Here is an 18,132-nt window from a genome sequence, read left to right as displayed (position 1 = left end):
CTGTGGGTAAGCACCACTTAGCAACAACCAAAACAACAGAGTGTTATCAACATGATTCCCATGGTAAATCCAAAACAGCACTAACCAGTGACTAAGAAGGAAATTAACTCTATCCCAGCCAAAACCAGGACAGCAGTCAGAGACAACTGACAGTCAGTGACCCAGTGGGACACCTGAGGTCATCCACTTCCCACAAACCTCCTCAGGAGGCTGCAGGTACTACATGCACAAGGCAGTGCACGTGCATGAGGACCACACATTTTCTAGTTTAACTTCTATTGGAAAAATATTATTCTAATAACAGTATTGATGAAGTTGTATTCTGAATTACAATGTTACTATCTAATTGCAACAACTTAATTAGCAATCACTGTTACAGGGCAAGATGGGACCAAAGGGAGACCAAGGCCTAACAGTAAGCAAATTCTATTATTTAAATCCCATTACAGCAAGATATAAACAACACTATCAGATGAAATGTAGCCTTTTAATTATTTTGGAAAGAGCTTTCTGATTAGAAGCTGACTCAGCAATAATATAGAAAGAAACCAACTCAAAGATTTCTGATTTTTTCTTATCTACTTTATCCTGAAATTGAATTAAAAGTTCCTGGTGACTTTAGGTATTTTTCTGCTATATGTTCTTTTATAGCTAGTGTTAGATCACCCAGGTGTGTACTTGCTGCAGGAAGGTTTTTTTGCAAGTATTTAAGAGTATGAAGAGCAAAGATCTTCAAACTTGTCATGGTCTATCATGCTAGGAACTTATTTATATTTCTGCTAAGCCTGTACCACATTTGAGTCAAATTCAGCAAAGTATGTCAGTGAATATATAAATATTACTACAGTTTATGATGAAAGCTGAGAAGCAGTAGCAAAAGGTTGTATTTGAAAGATTGACTCAATGCCAGATGAGTCCTGTCATGCACTTCAAAATAGGTAACAAATGATTGCTCTGGGAAACACTTTGTTCACATGCCACAGAAGCCCTCATTGCTCTGACAGACAGCTCTGAAGGCAGCAGTTTTGGGGTTTTGTGCTGATGAAGGCTGGGTAATTGTGGGCCAGGTACATCAGGGCTGACAACTCCCATTCTGTACTGGTGCCCTGGCATCTGTCAGCTCACTACAAGCAATCCTACACTTCCTCAAGTTGCGTCTATTTCTCTGCTCCCACTACATTTAAAAGGGATATCATATTATGCAGATGCTAAAATATATATGCCTTTCAGTTTAAATAGAATAAATTAATCACAAAACATTTTTTAAAATAGCAGGAGCTAATTGTTTTAGATAGAGATGTTAATGTGGTATCAAGTTATTGATTCCTGTATGCATATGAAATAGTTTATTGTAACACGTGGAACTCATTCCCAAGTTTGGAAGTTAAACAGTAAGATTTTTCTAAGTCACTGTAGGACACAACAATTGATTATAAACAAAATATTTGTAAGTGTTAAAATTATAGCTCATTTAAAAGAGGCAAATTGTAAAATATTTTAATATTTAATTTTTTTCACATCCAGAGAGAAGATATCATTAAACTAATAAAAGAGATATGTGGTAAGGACTCAGGAAATCTTTACGTTCAAATTCTGTATTTCTTTCATTACCTTTGCATTCTTCTCTTTTCCTAAAGCATGCCAAATCAATTCATTGTGATCTGGGTTTCTTTTATTTTTCCTTTGTAGGTTGCAGTATTAAATGTAAGGAAATTCCTATGGAGCTTGTATTTGTGATTGACAGCTCTGAGAGTGTGGGACCAGAAAATTTTGAGATTATCAAAGACTTTGTAACTGCTTTAGTAGACAGAGTAACTGTAGGCAGAAATGCTACCAGAGTTGGCCTTGTGCTGTACAGTTTAGAAGCTCGGCTAGAATTTGGGCTCAACAAGTATCCAACCCGCCAGGATGTCAAGCGAGCAATTAGAAAAATGCAGTACCTGGGAGAAGGCACTTACACAGGAACTGCCATCCGCAAAGCAACCCAGGAAGGATTTTCTGGTGCTCGAGCAGGGGTGAGGAAAGTGGCCATTGTGCTAACAGATGGCCAAACAGACAAGAGAGAAGCTGTAAAACTAGATCTCGTTGTTCGAGAGGCCCACGCAGCAAACATCGAAATGTACGCAATAGGAATCGTAAATGCTTCAGATCCAACCCAGGCTGAGTTTGTGGGGGAGCTGAATGTGATTGCTTCAGACCCAGATGGAGAGCACATGTATCTCATTGATGACTTTAACACCCTCCCAGGTGCGTCCAGTGACCTTTTATTCTGCCTTATATCATCAGATGCTTCTCACAAGGGGGCAGGCTGGGAGAGAAGCATTACCTTTGTGGATATGCTTTGATGCTGCAAAGTAATAGGAATCTAGACATACGGATCCCCTTTGTTTGTGGTGTCACATTATGGGGCAACGTGCCAATGGGGGAATGTCAGTCACCCAGTCTAGGAAAACAGCTGCTTAAACAAGTTTTCTAAGATGAATAAGTGCTCATACACTGAAAATCTGACTGTAAATCAGAAACCCATTGTCATAAATGCTATTTGTTCACTTCCTGGGGAAATAATCCGTTTTCATGTGGTTATTCACAGCAGCAAGATAGACAATTATTTTCCCATTAACAAATAGTAGTTATTACAAAGCTTGGATGAACACCCTTACCTAAGATCCCTGTATTTTCTACCATGTAGAGGACTTACATGCTGGCAAATTTGTGACCAAAAAGAACATACTCCAAAGAATCTGGAATAATCTTCTTAGATGTGTGTAAACAATCTGAAGGAGTTCTGGATTACATGCACATTAGCGACATATATAAGTAATCCAAATTTTAAGAATACATTGAATTTCTCATTATGATATGTTTTCTAATTTTTTTTTTTCAACAGCTCTGGAGTCCAAATTAGTAAATCAATTTTGTGAAGATGAACATGGCACCTTAGTATACAACCACAATGAAAATGGTGCAAGCATTAGTGGGCGATCGTTCCAGTCAGTATCTCCAAGTTCTTTACACTACATACTTCAGAAGAACAATGTTAACAGACAATCACTTTCAGCACAGACACTCAGAGTATCTACAGTAGAAAGTCCTCTGAGTCTTGGCCATCTTCCTCAACCATCAGCTCCGGTATGAAAATTCAGCAGAAGTTTAAAGTATATATCTTTCTGTGCCACCTAACGTAATTTGTACCATTTCCCCTAATTTTCTACAGGACAGGTACTTTAACTTGGTTTGCTCAGAGCTGGTTGTTCTGAGTAAGAGCTCTGATGTTGCATGCAGGCAATTAACTAATAGCTATAACTTATTCCTGATATTGTTACAAGGATTCCTTTGTTTAATACAGTAATATTTGTGCCACAGTGTGAATCATAACAATATTAAAAGCAATTACACTGTTATAATTAAGTCTAAGAACAGTAATTGAACTCAATTGTAGATTATAATTTTAAGTATATAAATAAACTTCCATAAAGCTTAACTAAAAGAAAATATTTATCCAACATTTAGATATGCCAACTTTCCTGGTAAACCAACCAGGAGAAGTTGAAATTCTGGTTTTTAACACTGAAGTCAGGGTAAATGCAAAGGAAAAACACATGGAGGGCTTGTTCACTTTGGAACACTTCACAGTATCTGGAAAGAAAAAAAATCAAATGCTCATTTCAGACCAACGTACCTTCCATAGTCTATGACGCCTACGAAGAGGAACAAGATGAAGAACAGCAGCCAACCCTGCTGACAGGAAACACCAGAGGTATTTCTATTGTCATTCATTTCTTCATTCTCATTTTTGGCTGACGAAAAATCAATGTCTCATTCTGATCCTTTTCACCTGCAGCTGTGTTACCATTATTTTCACCTAAACAACCACCATCCAATAAAGGGATAACATCATCTCTCTTAACTGCAGGCCCCACACCAAGACCTGGTGGGTAACAGACCACTTTTCATTTTGTTAGCTCCTTGCCTGGTACTAACTTTTAATAAGGCTTTAAGTCAGAGTAATTTTGTTCCATTCTCCAAAGACTTTGTGAGTCTGTGATGTAGAAGAGAAGTTGCTTCAGGATTTTATAACAGATCTAGTTGCAGTTCTTGTCTTTCCAAGTTCTGGATCCCACTGCTCCACTTAAAGCAAAAGCAAGGTTGTCTACAACCTGAGAGGAAGCTCCTAAGGGGCATCAAAAGGAGAACATAATGCTCACTGAGGGTGGGCCAGTCAGCAGGTCATTCATCAGCCAAGGAGGGGCAGTCTACAGAGGGGGAGACTTCACTAAAGGCAAAGACAATGATTTCAGAATTGGACAGAAAGAATGGTTTTCTCTTTCAGAGGAGCAATAGGAAAAAAACAGTGTTTAGTCATTTTAAGTCTAATAATTAGCTGAGTACTTAAAGGGTTGATTCTTTTTATATGAAATGTCCAAAGGTATTTTGTTCATCATTTGCTGCATTTTCAGTTTCAGTAATAGTGTATTTTGATGGAGCAACAGAAGAGAGCGATAGAAATGTTCCCAATGTTTCCTGGGAACAGTGGCATGACTTATTCAGTCTCTGGCCCTAATGTTTTTTTAAAAAAAAGTGACAAGATACCAGTTGCAAACGACAAAATATTAGTCACAACATTAAACTTCACAGAAAACTGTTTTCTATCTCATTATGTTATTAAGGTGAGTGAGACTAAATTAGTATGTCACAGTCCTCTAATACATATTTGTAGGAGTTTTAAATTCAAAACTTATGTACATGATTCCTACCATTTTACTGGATAAGTAGCACAAATATCACACAAAAGCAAGACAAGAGTTTTATATTCTTCTGAGTATTTAATGTCCCTTCTCCCACACCAGAAGGAAAATTAATGTAATACAGAAGGATGCAGCAGATGCAACTAGCTTACAGCTCTTGGGCTTAAAATTTCAGTTTGCTCACAAGACTGGTTGAATGTAATCAGATTTCAAAAAATATCTTTTAAAATTATCATATTCATATAGTTCGCTCTTTTTGTATGTGGAGCCATAATACTTTTATTTCTGGAATTACTGGAATCATGCCAGTAAAAGAACAGTTTATTTGACTACCAAGATGCACTTATAACTTGTCTTCAATACTAACATCTTTAGAAGTAAAAGTGAATCTTAAACTATTGTGCAAGACTAGCAGGAAAAAAACAAAAACCAAAGTAAGAGTTTTAAAGGTAAAATCTATGGAATATAATTGATTTTTACAAACTGAATGGTTTCTATTCCTCTTTTTTTGTCATTTCAGAAAGTGCTGTGGGCCTGCGCTGCAAGCTGAGGCTGGAGCAAGGGCCGTGCCGTGCTTACACAATCCGATGGTACTATGACACACACGCCAATGCCTGCGCTCAGTTTTGGTATGGCGGCTGCCATGGAAATGCCAACCGCTTTCAGTCTGAGCAGGAGTGCACACAGGCTTGTGTAGTTTTTTCTGCAGGTAGCAATTAGTGTCTACAATAAAAAATGATGAGGTTGAAGCTATTGATTGTTTGGCTTTTTTATCAAGTATCCAGCGTGGTATCTAAAATCAAACCAAATAATTTATAGAATGCTAACATTAGGAAGTCACATGCCGTCTAACTAAAAAAGTCTACCTATGCAAGCATACTTAAACACTTTCATTATTTCTTCTATGGCCTAGGGGTTATAACAAAACAGCAAATTTTCAACAGTATCAAGAGTACAAAATTTCCTTTTTTACTCAGTTATAGTTAGACCAGTGTAGCATTTGTCATAGCAGTTGCCCTTCCTTCACCTAGATCTTTAAATACTAGCATTGTACAATCACTAACTAGATCTTATTTTAAACTACATATATCACTTTGAAAACCAATCCTTGGTCATTATGTAAGTTCTTTTCCCTTTGTTATGGAAATCTAATATTTGGCATGGATTCTGCAATGAAAGCTTCACTTCTTTTAAATGAAACTATTCTCACAAATAGTATTTTACTATCTAAAGCACAAAACATCAACTTCCAAATTACATGCAGAGTACTACTTAATACAGATAAATACAACAAATGCATCAACTTGTGGTCTATGTGCTCTCTGGGTCCCAAGACAGGGAGGTGGTTCAGTTACCCACCTTCCCTAAGCACATCACAGGTACATTTCATACTTTTTTTTTTTCAGTAAACTCTCCTCAGTTTTTATGAGCTAGCCAAGATCCATGACAATTACAGTTAAAACACATTGACAGATTTCTATGAGTGAATATACCAATAACTGGCATTACTGTGTTGGGTTAGTTCATGTCTAAAACGGTCCTTCCAATGTGTTTCTCGTCTGAAAGCCAAGTCTAATTTTTAAATGCATTTTAGTATTTTCATCTTCCTAACTATTTAAACTTATGTTTAAAACATTAAACAGCACAGTTTATTGTCTGCCACTGTGATATTACTTTTTACATTTATATCTGCTTGTATATGTTGAATTTCCTGTTATTTAATATACTTTAAAGCTTATTTCTAATAAAACATTGTTGGTTTTACTGCCAGGACAGAAAATGGATGATGGTTCATTTACAGGACTAAAAACTTACCTCACAGCCAAATGACATTCACTGTGTCGTGTGCTTCTCATAACCAGATTTCTGCCACAGCCCTTAACAAGGCCAAACATCTCAGATTATGCACTCGTTGATCATTTTTAGTTGGATTTGTGTGGTTTCTTTGGTTTTTTTTTCCCCTGGGCAAATGGTAACATCAAGCATATCAACAAATAGCGGAGTTTGGCCTCAACTAAAACACCCTCCCCGTTTGTGCTCTCGGAACCCTCAGCCCCTCTCGTCACGGGCCCACAGGGAGGTCGGGGCATTTCCCGCCCGCTGCTGTATTTCATCCAGCTGGTGTCCATCTCCAGATGGCTGCAACGGGCTCCGCGCCAACCCAGGGACAAGCTTTAGGGGAAGAACTAGCAAAGGACAAGTTTTTTTCTTATGAATCTTATTTGCAGCTTCCTGGGGGTTTTTTTTAATTTTAAAGTGGCAGAGCACTGCAATTAAAATTTGGATACAGCTTTCAAGACATTCCAAATTAAAAATTACACATCTCATCTATTTCAAAATAAACCCAAAATCACCAAACAAACATTTGGCCCCACAGATCCGCAGAGCTCAAGGCCGCACTACCGGGAACGCCAGGGTCCCTCAGGCTCCCTTGGCGCCCCTCAGCCGAGCCGGGGGAGGAACCAGGGCGGGCGCGAGTGCGCGCGCGCTCCCCGGGTGCAGCGCCGCAGCCAATCCCGGGCGCCGCGGGGGCGCGAGACTCCACCCACCCCCCCCACGCCGTTGCCAGGGCGGCGCGCGGACTCGTCGGGGCGGGTGGCGGCCATGAGCGGGGTGCTGGACGTGCTGTGGGAGGACAGGGATGTCCGCTTCGACATCTCCCCGCAGTGAGTGTCCGTGTCCCGGCCCCGCCCTGCCCTCACAGCGCCGCTCTCGGGCCCGCCCGGCGCCGACAGGCGGCTGGCTGAGCGCTGCCTCCGCGGCTGAGGCCGACCGCTGGTGTGGGCGCGGTGCACGGCGGGAGCGCCCCCGCGTGTGCCGGGAGCGCCCCGGTGTGGCGGCCGCGGAGCGACGGCGGCTCCACCTGGCCGGGCGGGCCGGGGCGGTCAGTGCTGGCTGGGTGGGGTCCACGCACCGTTTCTAATCTATAAAAAGAAAATAAAACAAAACAAAAGATTGGACACTGGAGGACTGAGGGAAGGGGGTATACTTTTCCCAGCTGAGCTTTTCTAGCACTGAGAAGTACAACCAAGCTGAAGGCGTGTGTCTGCGGGGACGGTGGCACTCATGGTTAGCCGGGCTTGGCAAACGGGGCGGCGGCTGGGCAGTATTTCGCGAAAGTCGTGTCTTAATAATACATTTTGTTTCTGTCATGCCATACGTGGAGAGTTTTGGCCGCTTTTGACAATACCACCAAAGTACAGCAAAAAATCACACTGCATTGGTTGTTACGTAATTAAGTAGTTAGATCACTTAAATAAAGCAAAATAATAATACAAACAAATAAATAGAAGACCTCACAAAAAAAAAGCCAAAAGCCAAACAAAAAGTCAAACCACACCCTTCGTGGAAAATTTAGCAGAGCATTTCACATATCCTTATATATCTGATATTTCTTTTGCTGGAATCTCTTCTTTCCTGAGCCTAGCTCCACTCCTTATGACCCGAATCTACATCAAGAGGCAATAAACTCAGTCCCCTAAAAATTACGTGAATGCAAGTGGGGTTTTTTTTTGGCTTTTTCCTCCATTTCCACACACTTTGTCCTTATTTTGGGGTATAGTTTTCATGGTCACACTTGCTACATAATTATTTATTTATTTACTGTTACAAGGTAATCATAAAGATACTCATATTTTTCATCTGTGAATGTAGTGATAATTTCAGATATGTAAAGTTGATTTGTGTGCATGTGTGGATTTTTCATTGCATTACGTACTGAGCAGAAAATAGAGGAAAGCAAAACAGAGAAATAAAAATGGCCTTATTTTTGGAAAATAAGTTATTTTTCCTTTTGTTTAGACAAATGAAAATGAGACCTGGAGAGGTCCTTATAGACTGCTTAGAGTCTGTTGAAGATACCAAAGGAAACAACGGAGACAGAGGTAACTGCATAGTCAGGCAAATTGTAAACTTTCTACTCTTTAACCTGTGTAGGTATATGAAAGCCCTGGCAGGTTCCCATTGAACTCTGTATCAGTGCTCTGTTGCACAGAAGAGATCCTGCCTATTTCTCAGATCTGCCTTGGAATGTTTTTTTAAAGTTATAGGAAGGTGATTCTTGTCTCAGAATTTGCTTAGAATTGAAAGCCTTGTAGGAACAATCCATTTATAAACAGTGTGGTGCTGTTCTGCTGTAATCCTCTTTAATGCTTAGCTTGTCCCACCCTGTTTTTAACTGAATCTGAAATAAGGAATTAACTTACTGAAGTAAGGAATACATAGTGGGCAGGGGCTGAAGCTGCCAGCATGCTGAGATGCCCCTTCAAGGGGGCTGGATGTGCTGCTCTCCAGGGTCCAGAATGGAATAAATTTGCATATGGCAAAGGGGTGAGGTTTTTCATGAACACTGCTGTGACAGTTAACTCACTGCCTTCCCCTTCTCCTCCCCAGAGCAGTTCTGCACTAATTGTGTCTACATTTTTGCTATAAGCATCTGGATTGGAATCAATAACTGCTCTTGGTTTGATTTTGAGGCATGCTGGTATATATTCGAAATTGTTTAATTTGTTCCTTGTTGGATTTTCTCTGCTAGCATTTTAAGCTTTTAAGTATTTAGTGATTTAGTGATTTTTCCGGTGGAGTGTCCTGTGCTTTCTTCTTTTTCCCATCAAGGAGAAGGAATATCCTGTTGTTTCAGAACATTTTATTTAATGGAATTTATTTAGATTAAAAATAGCTACACTCTTTATCTCCAGGCAAGCTGCTTGTGACAAATTTGCGGATCATTTGGCGCTCACTATCATTGCCCAGAGTCAACCTCTGTAAGTATTACCTTCTGTTTCCTCTGTGGTGCCTTGCTGTTCCTTCACCCAGTATTGATTTCAGTACAGAATGCTGAAGTATAGCTGTGTTGCTCTGGAAAGTCTGAAATAAACTGTTACTAATGAATCTCTTTATAATATTGGAAGTGAGATGGTAATTCATAGCAAAATAGTAATATTCAATATTCTATGTTAATTTCTCAGAAAAGAAGTTGAAGAGTTTTTCAGACATGTTTTTCATTTGGCCAATGTGGGATTCATGTGGTTTTTTAGAAAAAAAACTTTGAGCTTCATCATACATTGCTTTACTTGTAGCTCTTGTTGCCACTTGCTTATTCACATTCTGCATTTCTCTATTTATTCCCCTCAATTACCTTCCTTTCCAGTTTTAGTATTGTAAACTCTGGATAAGTTTCTCATTTTAACTGTATGAGTTAAAACTGTACGAGCAGTGAGAGTTTTGCTCATATTTAATTTAAAGTGCTGAAACAGGGGCGGGATTAGCAGTTCCTTTGTGCACAAATTATTTCCAGTGTTCAGTGTGCAATCCCCTTCTGTGGAAATATTTCTTGGATTGGATAGTACACTGAGCAGCCAGATTTGGTCCTGATTTGAAAAGAGCACTTGACCAAAGAACCTTCCAAGATCCTTTCTAGCTTAAATTAGTCTTCAGGGTTGTGATGAGGACCCAGAGTATTAACCACAAAGTGTAAAATTCTCACACATAGCATCCAAAGCTGCACTAAAAAATTGAGTAATATACTTTGTAATTTTGACTGTTATTTTTCTTGTTCTCAAAACAATGTATTTTTCTCCCTTGACTTTTAAGCTGTCGGTTACAACTGCGTTATAAATATAACTACAAGAACTGCCAACTCAGTAAGTTCCAAAAAATACTTTTAAAAATAATAAAAGAAGCTGTAACTTCTTTTATTATAGTTGTTTATGTTTACTGCACTGTATCAACAGTAATCTGAAAGTATACTTGCAAGAACAGCAAAGAATAGTAATGAAAGTTTTGTTTTAAAAGTGGAGAGCTCTCAAATACATAGCCTGAATGGAATTGCATGCAACTGTGAAGCTGTTTGTTTGATCTGCCACAAAGAACTAGCAGGAAGATGATGTAGATTTCCTGGGCAACCGTATGATAACAGAACCAAAAATACAGTTTCAGTCATGATACTGCAAATGTAGAGCAGGCAGGCTGCATTAGTTTTACTGTTGAGGAACTGCTAGTTGGTCAAAAAGAAAAATAAGTTCAGTTGAAGACAGCGGTAGATTAATGGTAGAATCAGAGTTACACGTCCATAAACACTGTCTAAAACAATAACTTAGACAACATCTGAAGATTATTTATTATTTGTACAATCAAGCTACTGTATTGCCAAAATGTAAATTTTGTTTTTTCCTTACAGAAATTACGAGGGCAGACAGAAGCTCTGTATATATTGACTAAATGTAACAATACTCGCTTTGAGTTCATATTTACCAATGTTGTTCCTGGAAGTCCCAGACTTTTCACTTCAGTTATTGCTGTGCACAGGTAGTGTACTTAAAATAGTGTTTGATCAAGGCCTCAAATATGGGGGATTACAACTGCTGATAGACACAATATATGACTGTCCATATTCAACATGCAGAAAACTTTCCCTAAAGAGAACAATCTCTGGAAGGAAGGAGGACTGTGATCACAAATTTTAGTAGATAGCTGCACATAATGAAAATTAATGTGTATTTCACTAGTTATTGATCACAATTTATACACTTTGTGTGTATAAACTATCTGAACAAATAAGAGTATAATGGAGCTAATTTGAGTGTGCATTTTCTAGCTATAATTTGTGTCTGCAATAATTTCCTGTAATTTCAGACCATGTAAAGGAAATGAAAAGTTAAATCCTGGTCCGAACTCTTCACTGATTACAAAACACTGTATGCTTCCCATTTAAAGACAAGTCATCTCAATGAATGTGTGCAGAATACATTGCCATGGGTGTCTATTTAAGAGCTTTGGAATACTGACATATGTATTGGATGTTTGTGATTTAACTGGCACTGAAAAATAAAGGATTGTTGATGTCCATGCTGTGTGTACCATGGGACCCAGAGAACTTATGCTTTGTAGTAGAGGCTGGGTGATGACTGTCTTAAGGAAAAGGAAAAAATAGTATAGACATGAACACTACAGGTGTTGTACATGAACACTACTAAAGGTTGTCAAAAACCTGTCTTAAGTTTAAACATAATTTCATTAAGGAAAGCTGGAATATACTTAATTGTGTTGAAAAATTTGTAATAATATTCTCAGTTTTGTGCAATGTGGTGATAAGAAAAGCTGAAAATATACATGTCATATCTGTACTGAAACAAAAGGTAAAGATAGTATAGTAGAAAAACAGAACTATGTATAAACTAATACATATTTTATATTTTTTGCAGAGCTTATGAAACTTCCAAAATGTATCGTGATCTGAAGCTGAGAAGTGCATTGATTCAAAACAAGCAACTGAGATTGTTACCACAAGAACAAATCTATGATAAAGTCAATGGAGTTTGGAATTTATCAAGTGACCAGGTATAGTAAAGAATCAGAATATGTTGACTACAGAAAAGTTAAAATGTTTCAGCTTTTGTCTAGCAATTGTACTCCTGTAGTTTTGTAACCTCCAAGGAATTACCCTTAATGCTGTTCATCAGCTGATGCATGCAGAGAAACTGATCCCATATATTTGGTACTCACTACAACAAAATCTCCTTTTGGTAACCTGAAGTCTGCATGACCTGGCTAATATGCAAGGGACTAGATCTACAATTTTTGTTAAAAAGATATATTTAGGAGTCTAAAGCTCTGTATGATACTGAAAGAAAATCATGTTTCTGAAGTGTTCTGCTGAATATTTGTATATTTATATGCAGCTTTGACTAAGCAGTAGTAAGATTATGTTGTCTTTTGATTATTGAAATTTGAAAATACTGGCAGGGATTCCATGTCTTAAAAAAATGAAAAACTTTAGGATAAAAATAGAAAGCATTTATTATTTTATAGGGCAATAGTTCCAAGCATTTCCCAGAGCAGTGAAACAAAACAGGAGCTGATATTTCTGTCTGGGCAATTTTAGTCCAGAATAGAAATATGATCCACTCTGACAAGCTAAAAAGTTCTTTCCTCTACATTCCCTTGGCACACGTCTCCTCAATTACCTAAGTTTAACCCACATGCCTTTATACTTACGCTTTCTGCCAATTCCAGATCTGTACAGTTAATAACACTCAGATGCTTCATGTATTCATTCCCATGAGCTTGGCTGGGCTGTGACTTGATCCAGCTTTGCTGCAGTAGTAGGTTCTCACAGCTATTTTCATTACTCAGATTCACATAGCCTTTAAAGATCCTCTTCCCTTGCAATCAATAGAAACATTTCAACTGGGTTTGGGAGGAAAGAATCAGGCTTTTAGTGAATAAAATATGAAGCTGTATCTTGCTTATATGTAAATGGATAGCAGTAATCATCATGTTTGGGGGAGAAAGCTCTGTCCTTAAAGCAATCCTAACATAACTTTTCTTTAATAGGGAAATTTGGGAACATTTTTTATTACTAATGTGAGAATAGTTTGGCATGCAAATATGAATGACAGCTTTAATGTCAGCATACCATATCTACAAATTGTAAGTATCTTACAACAACCATTTTCAAAATGAAACAGCATATATTCAAGTCTTTGGTTAAAACTCCCAGGTTACCAAAATTTTATTTCATATCTCTCATTCAGAGAGGAACTTAGTTTTTCCAGCATCAGCCACAGGGTATATTTTCTTTTCTGTCCAGATTAGTTGGAGGATTTCCTGGGCAGGTACAGGTGGTGAAAATGGCTTGTATTTCAAACTTTTTAATATTTACTCTGATGCTTCATGCCACATACACTGGGCTTCATGATCTGTGAACTTGATGTTCAGAAATTTACTGTTACCACTGTTACCATTTCTAATAAAACACTTTTCCCTGAGGTTTCAGGGGTTCAGATTTGTAATGGTAAATGGGAGGGAATGCTGGTAGCCAAGCTTCCAGAGCCAGTAATTGTAATTACTACACTGTAAAAAAGAAACTGAAATGAGATTTTTACCCAGTAATTACAAAGTTTTTAACAGCGTTATACCTCTTTATCATTAGCGTTCAATAAAAATGAGAGACTCAAAGTTTGGCTTGGCTCTTGTGATAGAGAGTTCTCAGCAGGTAAGAAGCTTTAATATCCTTTTTCTATTGATTACATTTTTATTATACATATATACAGTATTTCTTTAATTTTGAGATGTCATGGGTCTACTTTTAAGTTAGAGCATTTCTTCTGTGTGGCCTTTTGAAAACTAAGAAAGTTCTGTGCACTGCTTTAAGTGTATGTTATGGTCAATATGGTTATTGGGAGTTACAGTTTCTCTAAACAAAGCCACAATAGGCCAGCATAACTAGCTTATAACTGTCAAATAAACTGTCTTCTGACAGATTATCTTTGGGATCTAATTAATTCTCTACTTAATTAAGACCACTCTTTTAAATCTTTTTCATTATTTCTGTGTATCTGAAAGGTTCTTTAATAACAGCATCAGGACCTAAGAGACTCAGCATTTGCTGAATAGCTGGGAATAAATCATTAATATCACTTCTGAATTTGTCCCACCCTTGTTTGCTTGTGGTTTTCTGTATAAGGAGTTTGTTCCCCTTTTATATAATGGGCTAATGGTTAAAAGTTTATTTACCTCATAGAGAAGCATTGTCATTGTGTTATTTCACCCGTGATTCAATTTTCTCAGCAAGCTGAAAATTTCTGTCATTTAACTGGAAATCACTATCAAGGAGAAAAAATTGTTTAAAAAGTAAGACTAATAAACAGATGTTGTCTTTTTTCTCTGTTATGTAGAGTGGAGGATATGTACTTGGTTTTAAAATAGACCCTGTAGAGAAACTACAGGAGGCAGTGAAAGAAATAAATTCGCTTCACAAAGTTTATTCAGCTAATCCTATATTTGGAGTGGATTATGAAATGGAAGAAAAGGTACTCCATTTATTTATTTTAAAATGCATACAATGCTGTGTTAACAATTATAAAAATATATTAAATATATTAGATATGTGAATTTACTTACTACAATATTACAATTTGCAGCCTCAACCCCTTGAAGACCTAACAGTGGAGCAGGTTCCAGATGATGTGGAAATAGAAGCTGATGAACATACAGATGCTTTTGTGGTAAGGGACTCCACAAAAAACCCAGAAAAATAGAATCATTCTTGTTTGGTTATTCAGATTTAAGCAATGTACAGCTGTAATCCTCTGTTAAAGATAAGTGCAACTGTACTTTCTATATTTAAAACACATCTACATGCCTTTTATTAAACATCCTGATTATTACAGGAATTTATTCTGTATATGAATTCTTAATTAATTCTTGATATATATTCTTAATATGAATAATATTTGAATAGTTTGTTCTTTAAGAACAAGCTATTATTCAAATATTATTCAAAAGAAATATTAGTAGATATTCAAAAGAATTGTTGTTTGTAGTTCCTCAACACATTAAAATCGGGAATGGCTTGAAAATCAGCAGTACAATATAATCAGATACATTATATTGAAACAATAACTCACCTTCTCTTAAAGCAGATGGTGATATCTGTATGCTCAACATTCATCTAAGATTCAAACTTGGAATATTTTTAGAAAGGCAGCAATAATTTTACATTATTATGTCTCCCAGTATTTTGGGAAAATTTAGTTTAAAATGCATTAGGTTGCTTGATTGACCTTCTTTCAACAAATTTCCAAAGCTGATGTGCAGCCCAGTAACACTTGGTTTCATGATTGACTGCAAGGGTAGATGGCACATGTTTTCAAGTGTTAGCCTTGATGCATTGACCAGTCTCTGAAATTTGATAAATTAACAGGCCTAGCATGAGTGTTATTTCCACTCCTTTTAATTTTGCAGCCTTTTGCTAACACAGATAGGCTCTTGTTTTTTCCTTTCCCTCTTTCCTAGCTTTTTGGCTTACTTTTTTTCATTTTTGCATATTTTTATTCAATCTTCAGCATAGTTGAAGACATACCTTCTCCTTAAATGGAGATCTGTTTGCTTTGTTGGTGCCTTTATCACCTGAACTAAATAACTGTGCTTTGTATATTCTCAAACAAAAACTGGAAGCTGAAAATGGTTAGAAGTTTGTTGCTGTAGAGACTCAGGTTGCCCAGGACCCAAGGAGCAGCTACACACCAATATTCTACAATACTTGATGGCACAGGAATGTGCTTTCTTTGCTGCCCCTCACCTGTCCACAGGGGCAGCTGAAGCAAGACTGGGCTCATTTTTGGAAATAACATCTAGAACCTGCAGGTCCAGAGATTTCTAGAGTGTGGATATTTTTGGAGATCTGACATCCCTAAAAGTTTGAGCCTTAATTTCCACCCACACAGAATAAGAAAGATGGTATCTCTTTCCCATGTCTCTGTTTATGGAGTTGTTCTATTACTCTCTGTTCTTTTCTTAGATTGAGTATAATGTCAACTGAACTTTGATATTATACATCTTAAGCTAGTTTTTGATGTTGAATAGTAAAAGCTGCTGCACATAAGGCAAAAAAATACCAGGATGCTGTCAGTTTGTCTTCATATTAATATTCCCTATCAAGTGTTTGTCAGTGTAACAAATGTAATACAAAAATGTTGCCATAAGTCTTTCTTTATTATGATGGAAATTTCAAAGGTAATGAAAAATACCATAATGTAGTGGTATCTAGTCTATAATCCAAAACAGAAAATCTTGTTAGAAGCCTTTTGTAAATTATTTTAACATAGAAGTAAAACCCATGTAGACTGGATTCTTGTGGAAGACCTACTCAATACAGTTTTGAACCCAAGGAATTATTAGCAGATGTGGTTTTTAGACTCTTGTTTTCACAGTTCTTTTTTGTTTTCCTTTGCAGGCTTACTTTGCTGATGAAAACAAGGTAAGGAGATACTTCTTCATACTATCAAATTGCTGTTGATAAAATGGGATAATGAAATTAAAAAGTGCTTTCTGCTTTATTTTATTTTCTCTCATATGTCGTGTATTCAAAAAGCAACATGACCGGGAGCCTGTGTTTTCAGAAGAACTGGGACTTGCAATAGAGAAGCTGAAGGATGGATTCACACTCCAGGGACTCTGGGAAGTAATGACCTGATTTAGATTGGCACGTTTGTTTCTTAAGCAGGGAGAAACTCTGTTCTTGCTGGATTTAGATCTGTAGAAGATAATTTAGAAATATCGGAGTAGCAGAGAAAGAACATGCCAAAGTTAAAGAGCAGGTAAATATTATATAATAGGCCCTCAGGCTATGTCATAAAAGAAAGGTTACTCAAAAACCTTGTATGCTTAAGAGGTGTGCATTTCCTGTGTTGCCTGTGTAAGCAGTGGGAGGAGAGCCCCTCTGAGGCTGCTGCGGGAAGCGCTGCCCCCTGCAGGCCCCTCGGTCCCGCTGCACGGACCTGCACATTCCCTCTGTCAGGGGGGAAACACCTGGGGGTCCCTCCACACCACCTCCAAATGGCGTGGCAGTGCCATTGACACACTTGGAACCTCTGCTGTTTTCAGCATTGCCCTCTGTCTCCCTCCCCTGACAGTGCAAATTCGGCCATGCTGTTTCAGATACCATTTTATGGCAGGTAGCCACCATTTTTTTTATAACTTCATGGCTTCTGTGTTTATGTGTTGCCCTTTGGCTGCCAGGACCAGGCACTGCTTGCCTTTTTACACAACACTATGTCAGAAAAAGAAGCCTCCTCTTTTTCTGAACGTGGAGACCACTGCCTGAGACAGGGCAGGGTGAGGTATGCAGTTTGATGCTCAATTTCAAGTATTCATGTATTTATACAGAGTGATGTACTTTCCCATAATGATTGTTTGAATTACATTTCCATAACTTGTTAAATGATTTGCAACACAGAAATACCATTGTACAGGGAACATTTTGTACGTAGGCATATTGGCTGTGTTATTGTTAGCTTTATGCAAAAGCAATTCTGTTCCAAATAATAGCTTTCATATCTCATAGTTTTGCTAAATGTTCAGCATGTATTATTCCAAGTTTTAATTGTAATCCAGAGATCCTCATACAGTTGTTGTTTGTATGTTTGTTTGTTTTTGCCAGAGCACTTTTTAAAGCAATGATCTAGAAAACAGGGCACATGCAAATAGCTTCTGTGAGTCATTAGACCTTTTATGATGTTATGTGTTAATGAGTCATTTATTGTTTAAAGGAAGACACAGCTGTTACGTTTTCTAGTGAGATAAAACCTCTGTGCTGTTTTCTATAAATGGAAAAAGTCAAATGAGCTGTCCTCTCAGCTGTTGTTTCAGCAGCTGACTGTTAAAGTAACTGTGGTGCGAATGTAATACTGGTGTTTGTAGAAAATCTTTCAAAGTATATACTTTAATGAAATACAACCTATATTGAAAAGCAGTCATTACTTCAATAAACTTAGATTTTATTATATATTGTTGTAAATCTTGCATTCAAGTAGTTGTATTTTGATCCCGTTTCCATTACGTTCAAAGAACATTTTAACATATGGGTGGAGACTTCAATTTGAAT

At 37.6% G+C, this 18,132-nt stretch overlaps 2 protein-coding genes across 3 annotated transcripts in view; both read left to right on the top strand.

The window, feature by feature from the left end:
- LOC131085924 (collagen alpha-1(XXVIII) chain-like) overlaps positions 1-6,575 on the top strand; it is a 33,876-nt gene extending 27,301 nt beyond the window's left edge. Inside the window, exons 29-36 of the mRNA XM_058028502.1 lie at positions 380-415; positions 1,525-1,561; positions 1,690-2,247; positions 2,888-3,081; positions 3,670-3,757; positions 3,842-3,931; positions 5,266-5,454; positions 6,517-6,575. Of these exons, the coding sequence (XP_057884485.1) occupies positions 380-415; positions 1,525-1,561; positions 1,690-2,247; positions 2,888-3,081; positions 3,670-3,757; positions 3,842-3,931; positions 5,266-5,454; positions 6,517-6,575 (1,251 nt within the window). The remainder of the gene's footprint in view (positions 1-379; positions 416-1,524; positions 1,562-1,689; positions 2,248-2,887; positions 3,082-3,669; positions 3,758-3,841; positions 3,932-5,265; positions 5,455-6,516) is intronic.
- A 733-nt stretch (positions 6,576-7,308) lies between these two features.
- Positions 7,309-18,045, top strand: BBS5 (Bardet-Biedl syndrome 5). Of its 2 annotated transcripts, none has more exons than XM_058027464.1 (12): positions 7,309-7,411; positions 8,547-8,629; positions 9,443-9,508; positions 10,338-10,387; positions 10,924-11,051; positions 11,948-12,083; positions 13,080-13,175; positions 13,678-13,740; positions 14,423-14,557; positions 14,669-14,752; positions 16,483-16,506; positions 16,621-18,045. In XM_058027464.1, exons 1-12 carry the CDS (start codon positions 7,350-7,352, stop codon positions 16,720-16,722), a joined length of 1,029 nt encoding a protein of 342 aa, XP_057883447.1. In that variant the 5' UTR covers positions 7,309-7,349; the 3' UTR covers positions 16,723-18,045. The 2 variants fall into 2 exon arrangements, with proteins under 2 accessions (XP_057883447.1, XP_057883449.1); XM_058027466.1 differs by lacking the exon at positions 7,309-7,411 and adding an exon at positions 8,158-8,234.
- The last annotated feature ends 87 nt before the right edge of the window (positions 18,046-18,132 follow it).

This window comes from Melospiza georgiana, chromosome 7 (genome assembly GCF_028018845.1).
Source record: "Melospiza georgiana isolate bMelGeo1 chromosome 7, bMelGeo1.pri, whole genome shotgun sequence".
In the NCBI taxonomy this organism is placed as follows: domain Eukaryota; kingdom Metazoa; phylum Chordata; class Aves; order Passeriformes; family Passerellidae; genus Melospiza; species Melospiza georgiana.
Note: the sequence above shows the minus strand (reverse complement) of the source record. Positions and strands in the feature narration are given on the sequence as shown.